The following is a 20,686-nucleotide window of genomic DNA, read 5'->3' as shown; positions in this document are numbered from 1 at the left end:
GCCTCACCAAAAAAGAAAAAAAAGAAAAAAAAATGAACTCAGGTCCTCCTGACTCCAAGACCAGAGCTCTATACACTGCGCCACCTAGCTGCCCTAAGTTGGGCTTTCTTGAAAGGATGAGTAGGAACTCTGAAGAAGACATGTAAAAGAAGCCATTCTGGGCCTAGAGTTGCTGGTCATGCATCCAGGGGACTCTGCAATCTGGCACAGTCTTGCCTTTTTATCAGATTATTCCCCACTGTGTTCCAACTGCACTGATCTACCCTCTGATATCTCCAAATACCATTGAAGTGTGCTCCCTAGGCCCAGAATGGCTTCTTTCTATCTTTCAGGAAGACATGAATTTAAGTCTTGCCTCAGAAATTTGCTGGCTGTGTGACCCTGGGCAAGTCCCTTGACCTCTCTCAGACTCCATTTCCTCATATTAAAATGGGGATAATAATAGCACCTACCTCACAGACGTGTTATGATGATTAAATGAGATAACATGTAAATTGCTTTGCAAATCTGAATAAATGCTAGCTATTATTATTATTATTATTAATGAACAACAACAAAAATTGACATTTTCAAGAACTTTAAAATTTGCAAAACATTTTATATACTGTAGCCTTGGGTTTGAATCCAGGCTCTGACACATACGTATTATCAGTGTGAACTTGAGCAAGTCATGGAATCATGAGATCATAACATATTAAGAGCGAGAAGTGAGGGACCTTAATGATCTAGCCCAAAGGATAGATAAATCTTGTGTCATGGACCTGTTTGGCAGTCCGGACCCCTTCTTAGAATTGTGTTTTTAAATGCATAAAAGAAAAAACATGAGATTACAAAAGAAATTAATTATACTGAAATACTTTTATTAAATAATTTTTTAAGTTCATACACCAATTTAAGAAACCTTGCTGTAGATGATCTCATTGGGACCTCTATGACAGGCAGGAACTATGACTGTGCCCATTTTACACATGAGGAAACCAGGTTTCAAAGAGGTTAAATGACTTTCCCATGATCATGTAGCTCCTAAGTATCAGAGGCAGGATTTGAACCCAGTCTCCCTATTGCTATGTCCAACAATCGAGCCACTATACTACATTGTCTCTTCTAGTAATGGACTACTTCAATCTCCGGAGGCTGACTCCCTATTAATTCTCCTTCCCTGTGATGGCCCCTCAAATACTTGAAGACAGATCCCAGTCTCTCCCACATGCCCCTCCCAGACTCTTTTCACTTCAATTCAATAAACATTTATTAAGTAATTACTACTATGTGCAAAGGTCTGCATTAGGCACTGGGGACACAAAGACAGATGTGACACAGCTGCTCCCGTGGCAACCAGAAGCCAACTCCCCTTTTGGACCATTAAGTGAATTCCTATCTCTGATCTGAGGGCTGGCTCTGGTCCTCGGCTCACTGGCAGGGTGGCACAGATGGCTGAAGAGCTTGGGACCGGTGATGAGCTGCACCTTCACTGGTTCAGATGACCATCTTGGTCCACCCTCAGGATCTTTTTGATTATTCCTCAAACTGGTGCCCCAAAGGAAGTGAGTCTTCTGGAATCCAATCCAAAACACAAATGGAGTCACAAATGCAGAGCTAGAAAGGTTACTAGAGATCATTTGGTCCAACCCCTACCAGATCAGGAATCCCCTCTAACATCCTGACAAGTGACCAAGCAATGAGGTTGGTTACCTGCTAATTCCCAAGGCAGTCTGTTCCACTTTTGGACAGATCTCATTGTTAGGAAGTTTTCGCTTACAACAGTGCTGAGATCTGCCTCTGTCACGCAGACCCCTTATTCTTAGCTCTGCCCTCTGGAGCTAAGTAGAACAACAACAATAATAGTAGTAGTAGTAGTAATAACAGGTAGGATTTATATGGCACTTTAAGGTTTGCAAGACCCTTTACATGGATTATCACGTTTGATCCTTACAACAACGCTGAAATGTTGGTACTACTATTATCACCATTTTACAGACAAAGAAACTGAGGCTGCAAGAGGTTAAGTAACTTGCCCAGGGTCACACAGCTAAGTCAATATCTGAGGCAGGATTTGAATTCAGATTGTCTCAAATCCAAGTCCAATATTCTATGCACTGCACCACCTAGCAGCCTCCTAACAAGTTTAATTTCTCTTTGCTATGAGGGCCCTCCAATTACCTGAATAAGGTTATCAGTCTCTCCCACATGCCCAAGTCAGACTCTTCTCAATTCATTCAATAAACATTTAATAAGCATCTGCCATCTGCAAGGAAAGTCCTGTGCTCGTTTCTAGGGATACAGAAACGTGACATAGGCCCTGGTTAAAAAAAGGAGGATGAACTGAGGTAAGTACACAAATTACCATAACACAAGGGAAAGCAAAATAAGAGTAAGAGAGAGACAAAAACAAGGAGCCATGAGAAATACGAGGAGGGAGAGAACACTCCAGGAGGAATCAAGGAAGACTTTCTGGAGGAGGTGGCATCTGAATCCAGGTTAGATATCCTGATGTGCCATGATGTAGTTCCTTCACCTACTGGTGCCCTCTCCTGTACATGCCTCCTAAAATGGGATGCCCAGAAATGAACACAATACTGCAGATGAGGCACGACCAGGGCAGATGACCGTAGCAGGACTGTCACCTCCCCACTCTGGACACTCGGCTTCTGTTCAAACAGTCTTGATCACATTACCTTTCATCGGCTTCCATGTCACACCACTGATTTATTACGTGTACAATCTAAAATCAATCATTAGTTTTACAGCACCAAAAATACTTTAAACACACACCAAGTGGCAGATACAATTTCCACCAAGGGAAGGAGAGGATTGTTCCCTCATAATAAAGGCCAGGACATCACACAGACACTGTCACAGAAGTGACAGCTGACAATGAGGGAGAAGACACCAGAGAGCAAAATCGCCAACAATAAAATAATCCGGGGCAATTCTGAACAGGGCAAACGGCCCTACAAGTCTCAATAGGTCCTCAGGGCTTCACTCTATTACCGTGCAATACAGTTGCTGAGGTTCCTAACAGCTGCCATGAGTCATCAGGAGAAAAAAAAGTGAATGACGTTCAATCACAAGCCCCCAGCATCCTGGCCCTCTTCCTCTTAGCAGGACCGCCACTTTCTGAAAAGTCAGAGGTCACACATTCACATGGTGACAGAAGAAAATTCAGAGACCATCTAGTCCAGATCCCTCATTTGATAGATTAGCAAACTGAAACCTACAAATGTTAAATGATTTGTCCAAGGTTACAAATCTAGTCATTAGCAGAGGTGGGATCTGAACCAGGATCTTGTGACTCCAAATCTAGTGTTTTCTTCTACAACCTTATGCTTCTCAAGTAGTCCAACCCCCTTATCTTACAGACCAGGACAGTAACTGACCAAGAAAGGGAAAATGATTTATCCAAGGTCACAAAAACAGAGGCATTTGGACACAGTCCTGAGCATTTTCCACTGTCATCTCAGTCTAAGCTTACTACCTCAATTTCCTCATTAACTCTTTTTTTTTCTTTTATTATGCTTTTATAGAATTTTTCCAATAATCAAAATCATTTCCTAGACCATAGTTGACAGACTTTGCTATACCAAATGAGCATATTTGTTCACTTCCAGTCCTGTGGCTCCATTCACATCCCTATGAGATTTTGTTGTTGCTGCTGTTCAGCCGTTCGGTCTTGTCTGACTCCTTGTGACTCCACAGATTATGGTACGCCAGGCCACTCTATCCTCCACTATCTCTTGAGGTCTGTCCAAGCTCATGTTCATTGTTTCCATGACATTACCTATCCTTCTCACCCTCTGCCACCCCCTTTTCCTTTTGCCTTCAATCTTTCCCAAAATCAGGGTCTTTTCCAACCTCATTAACTCTTTACCTTTCAGTCCATTTTAAGTATGCGCCTAAATCCACCACTCTCTCAAAGGTCAGGGGTGGGACGGAGGGAAAGCAGTGACTGTCTTGAGCTCTCTCCCAAAGCCCTCCAAATACCTATAAAAAATGGCTCTAAACAAATTCTAAAGCAGCAGAACCCACAAAAAGACAGAGTGAAACAAATTTCTAGCCAAAGACAGCCTGGATGGTTGATCAGAAAGGTATAGGTACATCGCGCCAGGCGGGGAGAGGAGTGCGGTTTGGCGTGGGTGCACAGGCCGCAGAGATCCTGGAGCAGGCCTCAGAGGACTGAATCACAGGCAGCTGTGGCGGTTTCCAGACTTCTCAACCCAGGAATGCCAAAGACAACGTGGAAGGTCAGTGGGAAAAATCTGTGACTGCGGTGAGAGAGGAGCTAGGTCTCAGCCTCAAGTCTCCAGCACAGCCTGGGGCAGTGACTGTTTCCTGAGCTTCTGGCCCACAGACTGAGGGGGAATCGAGTGGCTAATCAGAGGGGAATTGCAAGGATCTCTTTGCCAGTGCTGAGGCAGGAATCTCTTGCTTTACCGGTACTTGGATCTGGGTCACAATTCTGAGCAGTGGTCCTGGGGCGAGGAGGAACACTGGCGTGGTGGAGCTTGTTGTGGTGGTGGAGAGAAAACACCTCGCCCCTCATCATACCACCTTGGAAGAACTGAAAATTTACAGGCCCCTAGAAGTACCTCTGAAAACAGCTGTACAAACCCCCGAAGCTTGGGACAGTACATTCTTCACATTGGAAGCAGACTTTTACCTTAACAAAGAGTTTAAAACTCAAGTAATTGGCCAGGATCATGAGTAAGCAACGCAAAAAGAGTGAGACTATATTATCTTACTTTGGTGACAAAGAAGATCAAAATATACAACCAGAAGAAGATAATAAAGCCAAAGCTCCTACATCCAAAGCCTCCAAGAAAAATATGAATCAGTTCCAGGCCTTGGAAGAGCTCAAAAGGGATTTTGAGAAGCAAGTAAGAGAAGTAGAGGAAAAAGTGAGAGTGAAGCAAGAAAATCATGAAAAACAAGTCAACAGCTTGCTAAAGAAGACCCAAAAAAATACTGAAAAAAATAACACCTTAAAAAATAGCCTAACCCAAATGGCAAAAGAGGTCCAAAAAGCCAATGAGGAGAAGAATGCCCTAAAAAGCAAAATTGGTTAAATGGAAAAGGAAGTCCAAAAGATTACTCAAGAAAATACTTCCTTAAAAATTAGAATAGAGCAATTGGAAGCTAGTGACTTTATAAGAAATCAAGACACTGTAAAACAAATCCAAAAGAATGAAAAATTAGAAAACAATGTGAAATATCTCATTGGAAAAACAATTGGCCTGGAAAATAGATCTAGGAGAGAGAATTTTAAAATTATTGGACTATCTAAAAGCCATGATCGAAAAAAGAGCCTAGACATCATCTTTCAAGAAATTCAAGAAATTATCAAGTTTCAAAGAAAACTGCCCTGATATTTTAGAACCAGAGGGCAAAATAGAAATTGTAAGAATCCACCGATCTCCTCCTGAAAGACATCCCCAAAGGAAAACTGCTAGGAATATTGTAGCCAAATTCCAGAGTTCCCAGGTCAAGGAGAAAATATTACAAGCAGCCAGAAAAAAACAATTCAAGTATTGTGGAAACACAATCAGGATAACACAAGATTTAGCAGCTTCTACATTAAGGGACCGCAGGGCATGGAATATAATATTCTAGAGAGCAAAGGAGATAGGATTACAACCAAGAATCACCCACCCAGCAAAACTGAGTACAATCCTGCAGGGGAAAAAATGGTCATTCGGTGAAATAGAGGACTTTCAAGCATTCTTGATGAAAAGACCAGAGTCGAATAGAAAATTTGATTTTCAAATACAAGACTTGAGTGGAACATGAAGAGGTAAACAGGAAAGAGAAAATCATAAGAGACTTATTAAGGTTGAACTGTTTACATTCCTGCATGGAAAGATGATATTTGTAACTCATGAGACCTTTGTCAGCATTAGGGTAGTTGGAGGGGAAAAAATTATATGTGTGTATATATAGATATAGATAGATAAATAGAGGGCACAGGGTGAGTTGAAAATGAAGGGGTCATATCTGGAGAATAAAATTAAGGGGTGAGAGAGGAATATATTAGGAGAAAGAGAAAGGGAGAGGTAGAATGGGGTAAATTTTCCCATTAAAAAAAAAACAGAAAAGAAAAGGCTCTTACAGTGGAGGGGAAATGGGGGAAGGTGAGAGGGAAAGAATGAATCTTCTTCTCATAGGATTTGACTTAAGGAGGGATTAACATACACACTCAATTGGGTGTGGAAATCTGTCTTACCCTACAGGAAAATAGTGGGGGAAGGGGACAAGAGAGTAGGGGAATGATAGAGAGGAGGGCAGATTGGAAAAGGGAGTAATTGGAAGCAAATACTTCTGAGGAGAGTCAGGGTCAAAAGAAAGAATAGAATAAATGGGTGGGCGGGATAGGATTAAGGGAAATAGAGTTAGTTTTTCACAGCATGTCTACTATGGAAGTGTTTTGCATAACTGCACATATATAATCTATATTTAGTTGCTTGCCTTATCAATGAGGGTGGGTGGGGAGGGAGGAAGGGAGAAAATTTGGAACCCAAAGTTTTAAAAACACATGCTTAAAAAAAAATGTTTTCACATGCAACTGGGAAATAAGAAATACAGGAAATGGGGTACAGAAATCCATCGTGTCCTACAGGAAAATTGAAGGGGAAGGGGATAAGAGAAGGGGGGGAGAGATAGAAGGGAAGGTAGACTAGGGGAAGGGGTATTCAGAATGCATGCCGTTTTGGGGTGGGGGGAGGGACGAGATGGGGTGAAAATTTGGAACTCAAAATCTTGTGGAAGTAAATGTTGAAAACAAAAAAATAAATAAAAATTACCATTAAAAAAAGAATAACATAGGAATGGGGCAGGTAGGTGGAGCAGTGAATAGTGCTTTAGTCTTAAAGTCAGGAGGACCTGAGTTCAAATCCAGTCTCAGACACTTACTTACCTATGTGACCCAGGCAAGTCATTTAATTACTGGCTCACTTTATCTTTAAAACGGAGATAATTTTAAAAAAATGGAGATAATAATAGCACCTACCTCCCAGGATGTTGTGAGGATCAAATGCGATAATATTTGTAAAGCACCTTACAGATCTTAAGAGCACTATATAAATGATATTTGTTATTATTATGTTATTAAATGTTTCAGAAAGAAAAAAAAAAAGAAAAAAAAAGGTCAGTTGTGATCTCCCAAACAATAAGTCCAATAGCCTTTTCTCCTTCATTCTCTTTAATCTCATTCCAGCACTTTCTACCATTCTGCTTAAAACTTTCTCTTTTGGCTTTCACAACATGCCACTACCCTGGCTCACCCTCTTCAATCATTTTGTCTACCTTTTGCTAGCTCCTCTTTCTCCTTCTGTCACCAAAATATTGAGTATTGCTTCAACTCTAACCCAAGACCTTAATGTCTTCTCTCCACTCTTTCTACACTCTCTCTCCCACTGAGTGATCAGTGAGGTCCTGATCTCATATACTTGTAGTGTAAACTCTGAGCTCATTCTCCCAACTGGTCCTCAGACGAGTAGGTCAGGTCCTCAGAGAGTGGATAATGACATCTCTTCTTAGAGTTATAGGGATAACTCTGGTGAGTTGCAGGAGGGGTTGTATACTAATACTATTTACCCTAATTTAAATTCTAATACTATTACTCATGAGCCCCTACTGATGTGTTCCCTCGTATGAATGATCAATTAGCCAGAGTTTATTAGGTTTTAGAAACTGTTATTTATTAAGGTGGTATACTAAAGATAGTTGATACAAAATATCTCCCCAAATCAGGAAAATACTCTCCCACAATTACACACAGAATCCAGAGGGGGATGCTTATTCATGTTCACCTACCAACCCCTACACAATCTCCTGACTTCCAACTCATGCCAGCAAGGATAAAGCATAATGAAAAACTAGGCTCAGATTCTATCTAGTTCATCAAACTTGGTCCCAGACCTTCAAGACCTCTCCTGGGCTGTGTTTCAGACAGAGATTTCCCTAAAAGTAAAAGATAATCTAAAGGCACAAAGATTCATGGCATCCTATGAGGTAAGGTACAAGGTTATCCCACTTTACAGACAAAGCAACTGAAGCTTACCTGCACAAGGCTACACAGTTAGTAACTATCAGAGTTAGGTGTTACACCCAGATACCTTTCCCTAAGTCCATCACTCTTTACATTATATTATAACCTTCATGATCTCAAAAGTATGTATTTGAGAACAACAGAATAGAGAATAATATATCTTTTTATGACAGAAAATCCTCTCTCCATGTAAAGTTATTCCTAAGGGGCCTCACTCTATACCTTGGGTCACATGAGCTCTGTGGTCTAACCAATAATGAGATCCTTCTTGAAAAGCAATTGTGAACATTCATTCTCTCTAATCTATACTGTACCTGTGTTGGAGCAGATAGGACTTTCATGAAAAAAAACTAAACTTAAAGCTAGTCTTATTAAAGGCAAGAGGAAAAGAGATTCCCAGAACTCACACACTTTGAGTTTTTGGTCTTTGGTTTTAGTCTTTGGGTGCCAAGGTGAAAACATCCTTTGACGATGGAAAAATACTTGAATATCTCAAAGAATAGTGATTTCATCAGTATGGGCATTTACTCCACTAATGGAAAGTCTTCCCTTCTCCCCAACCATTACTGGAGTAAGTGGGTAGTTTTCTTGAGCTACTAGGGCCAAAATAATCCATTCCCTGGAGGCTATTCTTCTGGTAATGAGCCTCTCCAACATGAGCTAGGCTGGTCTCAAATGGACACACAATCTATCAACATGCTCATCCCCCAAGCCTTTTCATCTTGCATGCCACTGACCTAGACCTGGAGAACCCAAGGTCACGTCTGTACCATCATCAAACAGTAAAGCAGGACTTTGGTGGATAAATAGTGTGAGTGGGAACCTTCACACTATAGTCACCATCACATAAAACTTCAGGAAGAGATTATGGTCCCATTTTTACAGAGGGGAAACCAAAGTACAGGGGTACAATCCTGGAATCTTAAAATTACATGTAGGTTTTAGGACTAGAAGTCACTTAAATATCATTTGGTTCAACTCCTTCATTTTACAGATGAGGAAAGTGAGGTCCAGGGAAGGGCAAGTTGTTTGTCCAGAGTTATGAAGGTAATAAATAGCAGAACTGGGATGTGAACCACAGTCCTATGACTTCAAATCCAATGTTCTTTCCATTCCACCAAGTTGTACTCCAAAAGGTAATCAAATTAAACCAATACCTAAAAGTCTCACAGTTTGTGAAAAAGAGAAAAATTATGTACCCAGAAGATGGCACAGTGGATACAGTGGTAGACATGGAGCCAGAAAACCCTGAGTTCAAATCCAGTCTCAGATGCTTACCAGCTATGTGACCTTCAGCAAGTCTTCTAACCTCTGTTTGCCTCAGTTTCCTCATCTGTGAAATGGAAATAATAACCTACCTCCCAGGATTGTTGTAAGGATCAAATAAGATAATATTTATAAAGAACTAAGCACAGTAGGTACTTAATAAATACTGGTTTCCTTCCTTCCTTCATCTATGTGGGGTTTATGAGAAACCAGGCACAAACCTCAACATATATCATTAGAAAGTAAGGGAAAGTTACTTGTAGTTACAACCTCTTTTGAGCAGAATTCTAGACTCATTATATTCCTCTGAACTGGAAGTTATTAATTATTTAGACAGATCTCAAATTAAGAGACTTCATCATTACAAAAATATATATCTTTACCTAAATCATGAAAAGAAAACAAGGTCTAATCATCAACATCAAAGGAGAATAATTCATACTTCACTTGTACTTTAAGGCTCACAGGGTGTTACTGTGATCATGGGAGGGACATAATGCCAAGATTATGATTCCTACTTTACATTTTGGGAAACTGAATTCTAGGCAGGTTAGGTAAGTGGCCCCATGGTAACAAAGCTAGTTAAGAGATGGATCCTGGACTCTTACCCAGGACTAGCATGTCCAAATCTGCCACACCATACTGCCATCCCAAAGAACCCTGAAACAGCTGTCAAATTAAAAAAAAACAAACCTACTGAGGAGGAAATTTGGGATTAGAAGACCTAGATTCAATTCCTAGTTCATGATTTTGGGCCAGTGACCTGCCCACGGCTCTCTGAGTCTCAATATTTTCATCTGCAGAGTGACTGGATTGACCTGGGTGATCTCTAAGGTCCCTGACAGCTCCAAATCCTATGATCCTAGGAGTGAAGGTGCTTCTTATGAGTGTGGACATTACCTGCAAATTACTCAAGCAAAGACAGAAGAGTTTTCAATAGATAGACAGATGGTTTTTACTAGGAGGCATTAATGTAACATTCAATTATTCCACAGCATCCTGGCTATTTTAACTCAGCCAAATTAGAATACATTTTATATTGACTATTCTGACATGTGTTTTATTTGGTGAGTAAAACAAAACGGATCCAATTTCCTTGCAGCCATTGTAAACCATAAACTGTACAACAAAAGGTTATAAAATATACAAAGCTTGTAAACACTCCTTTCTGACTGTTGCTGATGCTCTAGTCTATGCTCCCAGTTATGCTGGTCTTGCCTGCAAGGCTGCTGGTGGCATCCTGAAGGCTTCTCCATTCAGCCATAAAAATGACCTTTCCACATGGAATGACTGGCAAGCTTCTGCCCAATCCTATCCCTTTTCCCTGACAAAAAATTTGCTTGTATCTCTTAACTTACTTCATTTAAAGCAAGAGTTTTTAACCTGGGGTCCATGAACTATTTTTTTAATAAATACATTTCAATATAATTGCATTTGGTAGCACAGTGTATATAGAGTGCTGGCCTTAGAGTCAAGTAGAGCTAAGTTCAAATCCTGCCTCAGATTCTGATTCTGGACAAATCCTAGACTTAATCTGTCTAAACTTCCTTATGTAACAAATGGGAATAATAACACCTAACCTTACAGGGTTGTTGTGAGGATGAAATGAGATGATCTATGTAAAGTGTTTTGTAAACTTTAAAGTGATATATAAATACTATTATTACCATTACTATTAGCATTATTGCTAATCCTATGTATTTTATTTTATGCATTTAAAAACATTATTCTCAGAAGAGTTCCACAGACTTCAGCAGATTGCCAAAGGGGTCCATGACCCCCCAAAAGCTAAGAAATTCTGCTTTAAATACTTCAAAGATCCCCTATTTTGTCAGCAAATATACTCCCTTAACTGCAGACAGCAACCACTCTCTCCAAATTAGTAGGTAGTTCATTCTGAATCGCTACTTAACAAAACAATTCATTACCCAGGGGACAATCTGATGGTCTTTCTGCACTGAGTTAAACTGGTCAACTGACAAGAGTCCAGTGCCAGTCCTGTATTCACAGCTCTAGGATGTGTGAGACCACTCCATAGACATACCTTTAATAAACCAGAGTCACCTCCATGTATGATGAGGTATTGGAAAATTTCAGTGGAGGCAACCACCTCTCCACAAAAGGATATTAAAACCTGCCTCATAAATTGGTTATACCTTTGTTTGTGATACAACAGCCCTTAATGCTTATATTAAATGTAGCAATTAGGGTAGAAAGGTAACAGGGAAGAGCAAATCAAGAGCAGGCCAAGAAGAACCAGGAAGATTTGGGTTCAAGTCTCACCCCTGACACACATGGTTGGTGTGACCCCAGGTAAGTCACTTGGCCTCTTACTGCTGCAGACAACTCTCCGTGGCTGTAAGCTGCAGAAGAGTTGCTGACTTGCATTGGGAGGGGGAGTTCCCTATAGCAGTGAGATTACAGGACCAATTTTGATCCCTATTCTTACTAAATTTAGTAAGAACTTCATACTAAAGAAATGTTTCCCAAACTAATGTGGTTACAGAACATTTCTGAGTTGGAAATACATTTACAGAATCCATAAATGCTAGTCAAAGGGGGAAAGGGTGGTCTTAAAACAGGGGAATCTGTAATAAAAGGGATTGTCTTCTTTAAATTCTTGGAATGAAAAGTGCATTCAGGTCACGTTATTCTGACTTTTGAGTTGATGGGAACACAAACTATATATTTCTATACTCAGTTGTTTTTCCCTTGGTCAAGGGGAAGTGGAAGTTAGGCAGAGATTAGGCAACGTGGTGTGGTTGGAAAAGCACTAGATTAGAAGCCAGAGTAGTATGAGTCCTATATCTGGACATTCAGGTTGGTGTTTGCACTGCCTTCCAAACCTATTACCTTTTTACTCATTCAATTTTATTCAATAAGCACTTATTAAGCACCTACTATGCATCATTCACAGTGGACACAAAGATAAAAATGAAAGAATGTGGGGATTGAAATCAATCTTTAATACTGTGTAATCATAGGCAAATCATTTTCCCTATCTAGGCCTTGTCTCTTCATCTGTAAAATGGAGACAATATCTGAACTGCCTCTCTCACGGAGTTGTTATGAAACTTTGCACACCTTCAAATGCTATAGAAAACACTCTAAAGCTAGCGACCAGGAAGTTTCCAGTCTTCCTGTGAGTGAGGCTGTAGGTAAGGCTGGAATTGTAGAATAGGTGAATGACCTCAAATACAGTGCTTAGGGGAGTGAATGACAAAATGTTAAGGAGGAGATTCTAGTACAGAAGATGCAATTTTCCAGGTAGTTCAGGAAAGAGCCAGGGCTCTTTGGTACAGGTTGCTGGTCTGAGACAATTACAAAGACCAAGCTATGACTAGAGAACTTTAATTAAAGCTTAGGTTAGAAACCTAGGGTACCGTTAAATCAGGAGTGTACTGCTAAATGTTCAACAACCAGCTCTCTGAAAAATGTATGACACTTTTATGTCGATTCTGCACCATTAATACTTTCTCCATCACTTTCTTAAGTCTAAGCAACCAATAAAACAATAAATCAAACCCTGATTTGTAGCACTTGCCAATTTCTAAAGTATAAATGCTCATACTAAAATTTAACAATCAGCTACAGAGCTGATAGATTTGACTCCAACATACCCCTATCCTAAATCAAGAATTGAGCAGTCTGGTTTGTGTGGTATGTGTGTGTGTAGGTCTATTTCTAATGACCTTCCCCCAGTGGATTCTTTCTGAATTTAAAATTCTCCTTTCTGTTATATAAAAACAGTAAAAAATGTATTCTTACGGCCTGAAGTATGTGGCAGATAGTAGGAAAAAAGAGAAAGAAGGGATCTGAAATCAGGTTAATTAGGAATTCAGATATGATATATCTCAAAACTGAGAGGAATAAACCAACTTAGGACCAAAAGTCAGAGCTCAGCACTCTAGCTATAACCAGCATGGGGCAAAGAAAGTTTTTTTTTTTTTTTTTACCAGGTCCCCTTCGTGGCAGGGTGACACTTCCTCTTTTCACAAACACTGTCACTGTGTCTTGTCTCATGGTCCCCCTACCTACATGGTGCCTGGTACACTATGATTTGGTCATTGGTGTACCATGTTCCTAGAACCTACAATACTCCTTTGGGACAGCTGCATGTGTGGTGGTAAGATTGTCCTCTGAACCAGGGAATCTCCTCCCAACAAGTCAATTTGCCTTAGCTGCAACTGTTACTCAGCAGTTAAAGTGAGGGATTAAAGAACAAGTAAGGATTAGAATTTAACAAGGAAGAAAACTGGGGGCCAAAGTACAAAGGTCCTTTGGGTCAATTAGGAGAAGGGGCCTTAGTACCTTAAGAAGCCTATGTGGCTCAGCCATGTCTAATCCCTGGACTGTTGCCTTTACAGGACAGAGTAAGAAAAGTAGGGGGTGGACCAGAAGGCAGGAGACACAAGCTCTTGATCAACATGACTTTGCTACAGTGAGTTTTGTTACTTTGGACAAGTCACTTCCCATCCTCTGAATCTCCTGTAAAATGAGAGAAATCATTGGAGAGACAACATAGGGCACAATGTAATGATGAGGATCAGGATGATAACTTGTATTTATGAAGAGTTTTAAGGTTTGCAAAACACTTTATATGTTATCTCATCTGATCCCGCTAGATCCCTGCTCCTGACATTTGCTCCACTCCACGTCTCAATTCTTTGGACTTTCTCTGCCAGGAGCCCACAAGGACGCTTTCTTCCTAATCTCCCTATCCTCCACCTTTTTCTTCTCAGCTTCCGTTTATGTGTCATCTTCCTCCATCAGAATATAAGCTCCTTGAGGGCAAATGTCCTTCTTTTTGCTTGTATTTGTATTCCTAGAATTTAGCACAGGGACCAGAATATAATAAGCATTGAATAAACGCCTGCTTTTGACTCTCTAACAACCCCGGGAGGTAGATCCCCAGGAACACACAGTTAGTGAGTACTCTAAGGCAGGATTCAAACTCAGGTTTTCCTGACTACAAGTCCAGTGCTCTTTCCACTGTGCCGTCTAGCTGCTGGTATGTGTTATCAGATGCAGTCATTGTACTGGATGTTTTTTTTTTTTTTTTCCTGGAACTATTTGTTACTCTTTGTCACAAAGAAGGATTAAATTGAAGGTTGGGAGGGAGATAGTTTCCAGAAATTACTCTGATAAAAGACAAAATGTATCAATAAAACATTTTTTTTTAAATACAAAGTGGGCGGTAGACTAGAATATATCTATGGCCTTTCCTATTAAAAGTTTGTGAATTCTAAATGTCCTTGCTTTTTTATCAGAAGACATCTCTATGAGCAAAGTCCTTTGTATTCTCCCAAGAATGGTTAATGCCTAACCCCTTATCAAAGTAAAATCACAGTGGGACTTTAAAGACCATTGAGCCCAATGCCTTCATTTTGCAGAGGAGGAAACTAAGGACCAGAGAATGAGAAATGTCTTGGCTAAGGGACACAGAGTAAATTAGTGGCAGAGCTGACATTCCAGTGCAGTTTTCCTGACTCTAAGCCCGATGTTCTTTCCACAGCAACACACCACATCCCTTTTTTGGAGTGAGAAACAAGTGTGTTCTTGATTTTTTAAATCACTTGTGCAGTCTTGGCTTCTATAATGTCTACTGTAATCTTGCTGGAGGAGTGAGGAATAAAGGACTGACCATCCTCTCTCACTCCTTTCATATTTCCTTAATTAGTAATCTTACATGAAAAACCTGTTTATTATATCTGTACACTTTCCATGAATATTTTTTTCTGTAGCCTCATCATAGCATGGGGGATTCCAAAGATAATGGCAGACAGCACAAGCCCTGAGATATATGACCAAGATAGTAAGAGGAAATCACTTCTTCTCCACATCAGTAAAATGAAGTCTTTGAACTAGATAATCTTTAAGGCCCCTTGTAATTGCAAGCTTTTATAATTTTACGAAGCAGTCCTCGCTTTTTTTATCGGGAGTCATCCAAAGTCCTTTGGTAGCCTCCCAAAACAGGATAACACGCATGTGACTGTTCATATGTGTGTGTTAGTATATGTTATCTTTATTTAGGGAACATGATTTTTTGTTCATTCATGAATCATTGCACATGATTTCATCCATATAGTGAGCGCTTACCTTGGAAATTCCCCCACTGACACAAATCGGCAACTCACATGTTACCTCAAGCACTGAGAAGTTACAGGACTTGTCCATGGTACTAAGTGGCAGTCACAGGAATTACACTTAAGGGCAGCTAGGTGGTACAGTGGATAAAGCACTGGCCCTGGAGTCAGGAGAACCTGAGTTCAAATCTGACCTCAGATACTTACTTAGCTGTGTGACCCTGGGCAAGTTACTTAACCCCGATTGCCTCCCCTAGGAATTGAACTCAAGTTCTCATTGTTCCAAAGCTGATCCTCCATCTACTAGACCAAATGCCAATATGTATATATGTATATTATGTGCATATATTTAAACTTCAAAGACCATTACATACACACTCTTTTTTTACATGGGTTCAAGCTATATCTAATCCCCGAATTTTCTTCATTTAGTTTGTCCTAATCCCATTCTTTTCAGTACTGTTTACTTCAGCACCTTATTACCTGTTTTCATTTGACCCAAACCAAACTACATTTTCAGGTGCTGAAAGAACCTGCAGATGAGACCATTAGGCTACTGTCAGCAACAGTTAAAAGACTGGAGAATGGAGGAGATACTACAGGCAGAGTGAAGGGCAAATGTACTGATTTTTTAAATAGCAAAGACAGTGGGGTCTGGATGCTAGAGGCCAGTGAGTTTGACTTCAATTCCTAGGAAAAATCTGGGACACGTTACTAAGGAGATAGGGGATGAACTTCTAGGGAAGGAAGTGGTCATCACAAGGAGCCAGCATGGCTTCATTAGGATCACTTGTGTCAGACTAAGCTCATTTCCTTTTTTTGTTTGTTGATAGGATGACTAGACTAGCAGATCAGACAAAATGCTATACGTATAATTTTCTTAGGTTTTGGAAAAACACTTAAAGTTTCTTGAGCTATTGTAGAAATGATGAAGAGTACAGGACTAAATAAAATCAGTCAGGTGGATTTGCAACTGGTTGAATAATTGGGCCTCAAAAATAGTTATTCGCAGTTAGATGTCAATTGGAGGGAAATGTCTGGTAGAGTGCCCCAGGAGGATGGACAATGACTTGGATAAAGGCAAAGAAAATATACTCATCAAATTTGCAGAAGCCACAAAGCTTGAAGGGATAGCTAACATAATGAGTAACAAGATAGGATTAACAAAGATCTCAATGGGTGAGAACACTGAGCCAAATTTAAGAAATTTAATTATATAGTCTTATACTTGGATTCAAAAAATCAATATCACAAATACAAAATGAAGGCTCTTTGACTATAATGCACCTTGCCATGAAATGGCAGCCTAGAAAGCTAGTGTTATCTTGGGCTGCATTTAGGAACATGGTGTGAGAGTTCTGCTGTATCCTGTCCTAGTTATATGGCATCTGAACTAGCAGTTTCAGTTCTAGACACCAAATTTTAGAAAGGGCACTGACAAACTAGAGGGTATTTAGGCAAGGGCAATCAGGAAGGTGATGGGTGTCATGTTCTTAAAATAGGAGAATGAGTTAAAAAAAAACCAGGAATGCTTAGATCAGAGAAGAGAACATTTAAAGGGAAGAAACAGTTGTTCAATATTTGAAGGCTGTCATATGGGGAAGAGGTTAGATTTTTTTTCCCTTTTGGCCCAAGAAGACACAACTAGGAGTAACTGGTGGAAGATGTGAAGGAATAAATTTGGCCTTGGTGTAAGGAAAATAACTTACCAAAATTGTACAGCTATCTAGAAGTGGCATGAGCTCCTCAAGAAGCAGTGGATTCCCCCACACAAGAGGTCATCAAGAAAAAACTGGGCAACCACAAGTCAGCTAGGCAGCAAAGGATGGCCTCTTTCAACTCTAAAATTCTGTATTTGTATGGTTTATCTTTATTTTCTCATGAGATTTCAGCAGCTCTCTGTCTTCTACCATGAATTTAAAACCAATACTGAGGTTTTTGTTTGACACCCTTATTTTTAACCAACTGCTTCCCTACAAAAATACAGGGACTATTTTAGTCCTGGCTATTTCTGAGATAAAGATGAAGAAGCCATTTTGCTCATTTGAGTTCTTTTCTGCAAACTGCTGTTAGAACTAACTTTAGAGATGAAAGAAAACTGCAGATACTATCATCTGTGGGACATAAAATACCCATTGCTAAAGTAGCCTGTGACTGACCAGGCAAAGAAACAATTATCAGTTATGATATTTTTATTACCAAGTGTCACTGGTTTGCAAACTGATTTGCTTGCCAGGACAAGTGAAGGATTTGCCTTGAAATTCTTCATGAGAAGTGATCACACCTGATAAGTTGTGAATACCCAAGTTTTGTGCATCCACTTAAGAACTCCACAGTGTAGCAACAGATTGTTAACATATCACAGAAACATCAAAATTCACATTTCTATAATACTTTGCAGTTCACAAAGTGCTTTCTTCACAACTTTGTGAGGCAGGGAGTACAAATATTAAGATCGCCATTTTAGACAGGAAGATCATAGGATCCTGAAAGAGTCCTTAGAAATAATACCTAGAACTTGTATAGTGCTTGATGGTTGCAAAGTGATTTACAAATACTTGTTTGAGCCCCTCATTTTAAAGATAAGAAAACTGAGGTCCAGAGAGGTTCTTTGATTTGCCCCAAGTCACCCAGGGGTAAAGTGGCACAGCTAGAATTTGAATCCAAGCTCTCTGTGCCCAATCCAATACTCTTGGACCTTTGACAGAAGGTATTAAGCAAAGGCAGTTAGTTCATCCTGATACTCCCTACAGGAATATCCAACTACTAATTACTTCTACAAAAAACAATCCTGAGCAAAATGTGGGTCAGTTGGTTCACAGAAAGACAGAATTGGGACTTGAAGGGCCTGGTCTATCCTTCATTTTAGCAATAAGGAAAATGAGGCAAAAAAGTGAAATTTGTTCAAGATCAGACAGTAGAAGAATGAGGATCTTTTGACTCCAAATCAAGTATCCTTTCTATTACACCAAACTACGAACTGGCGACATCACTTCATTCTGATTCCACAGTATTTCGTTTATTCATCTGCACTTGCAACGAGCAGAATGGGGATGGGCTACTCCAGCAGTATCTCCGACTGCTGCCAGCCATCCAATTTGTAACTTACGTAATGAGCTGAATGATGCTTCCCTGGCATCTAAAGGAGTACAGTTCTAATGAACTATAGTGTCAACTGTGAAATGACATTGAATAGGGCAATGTCATGTGGGCCATACCTATGAAACTACATAGCACCAACCACCCTCAAGCACGACCAAAGAATTCTGTCCTCCAAAATACTGATGGAAGCGTGCAAAAGCCAAAAGTCTGACCGAAAAGAGAGCAATACAAGAAAATAGTAAAGATGCCTCACCTTGGAAGGTTAGGGGCTGGCGTTGAAGCTGATGACGGGGAAGGAGTTGTGGGTTGGGGTGACTCATGATTTCTCGGGACTCTGCCCATTCGATACCAGATTCCCATATTGTTCAGTTCCCTTTAGGAGAAAAAAGAAATCTTCACAGTGTTGGTAAAACACAGTTCATTTACCTGACTCACTAACAAAGCAACCTGACTCATGATGAAATAATTATAAACTCAAAGATCAGGAAACATATTAATCCCTGTGCAAGTTCAGTCAACGATTTATTCCAACATCAATATTTTGTTTTCAAAAAAAGATGACTCCACCCAGAAGTTACATATAAGAACAATTTCTGACTCCCAAGATAGCACCACGTGAAACACCAATTGATGACAATGCAATGTGAATAAACCACACTACTGTGTTCAGGTACACAGCTTCAGACTTCAAAACCAGATGCCTACTCAATGGATGGAAGAACTGCCTGACAACAAAAAACCTCCAAAACTAGAATGAACTACGGGTGAACTGAGTCATTAGAAGTGTTCAGATAGAAACTTGAAGACTACGTCCACCTAGGAATAGGCTGGCCTGGGGGACAACTATGCTCCTTTCCAGCTCTGGGATCTGAGTCTAGGATTTTTACCCCAGTTAAAGGTCCACCAAGTGCTATAACAATTAAATACTAAACACTTAAAAGAGAAAGAGATTTATAGTGGAAAAAATTTTAACTTTAGAATATTTCTAAAATATTACAATTTTACTACTCCCCTGAAGTCTTCCTCCAATGCCTCACTGCGGCATGGAGGTGACAAAAAGTCTTCAAAGGCTAAATCAGTGTGCTACCAAGCTGAAAAAGTTTTGAATGTGAGCCTAACAATGGACAACGTATCTATCATCTATCATCTACTGACGGGCCCAGTTCAGGTCAAGGAGGTACATCCTACAAGATCTAGACACTAGACAATGAGGTTTTTGACAACTGATGAAGCATTCTACCGTGGGTAGAGAGGAGCGTGCTCTAGGTTGTCGTAAAGAGCAGCCACATCAAGTAAATCATAGGTTCTTAAAGACTTAATATGCAATTTGTACTTTCCAGTAACCACTGTTACCTACGCTGGGGTAAATTCACTATGTAAAATTATTGCTTATGATTATAGGAATCACAGGATTTTCAAAGAGCTCATCTAATGTAACCTTTTTATATTATAGATGAGGAAAGTGAGGTCCAGAGAAGTTAAGCAATTTGTTCAAGGTCACAGAGGTAGTTACTGGCAGGGTCAGGATTCAAAATCAGGTCTTTCATTCCAATTCCAAGCCCTTCTCCACAACAACACACAAAAGGCTGATTTTTAAAGAATATATAATATTGACACATAATTGTCATGGTCAACTGAAACAACATGGAGGTATACTGAAAGTCTTATCTTAAGAAGTTCCAAGTTCAAATTCTAGTTCTACTTTTTACCCATGTGGCTTGACAGTAGGCAAGTCACTTAACTTCTATGGGCCTTAGTCATTTCACTGACAGACAGAATAATTTCAGACTTCTGATAAGCAAAGAATTTTAGACTGTCAAGTCATATATAAGTATAAACAACTGTATGTAAATTGGTGCTTGGAGGTTTCTCAAGAATGTTTATCCTCTTGAGTTATAATCTTGGAGGTTACTATCTTTTTAAAGTTGTTTTTCAGTCATACCCACTTCTTTGTAACTTCCTTCTCCAGCTCATTTTACAGATAAGAAAATTGAGACAGACAGGGTTAAGTGACTTGCCCAGGATTACACAGCTAGTAAGCATCTGAAGCTGGATTTGAACTCAAGAAGATGAGTCTTCCTGACTCCAGGCCCAGCAGTATATCCACTGCACCACCTAGTACATCTAGTGGGCTATCCCAGGGTGTTCTGGTATTTAACAACTAGTTCTCAAAAAAAAGCACTGGACTACT

General features: G+C 39.9%; 1 protein-coding gene across 5 annotated transcripts in view; it reads right to left on the bottom strand.

Moving 5' to 3' along the window:
• Positions 1-20,686, bottom strand: part of LOC114046893 (multivesicular body subunit 12B) — a 327,435-nt gene that overhangs the window by 184,546 nt on the left and 122,203 nt on the right. For all 5 annotated transcript variants that reach the window (XR_003569565.1, XM_027867501.1, XM_027867498.1 and 2 more), the window contains exon 6: positions 18,749-18,868. Coding sequence is in view for 4 of the 5 variants with exons in the window: in XM_027867501.1 (XP_027723302.1) it covers positions 18,749-18,868 (120 nt within the window). In the remaining variant the exon portion in view is untranslated. The remainder of the gene's footprint in view (positions 1-18,748; positions 18,869-20,686) is intronic.

This window comes from Vombatus ursinus, unplaced genomic scaffold, assembly GCF_900497805.2.
Source record: "Vombatus ursinus unplaced genomic scaffold, bare-nosed wombat genome assembly UNPS02014786.1, whole genome shotgun sequence".
NCBI classification, from domain to species: domain Eukaryota; kingdom Metazoa; phylum Chordata; class Mammalia; order Diprotodontia; family Vombatidae; genus Vombatus; species Vombatus ursinus.
This window is presented reverse-complemented; position numbering and strand designations above follow the sequence as displayed.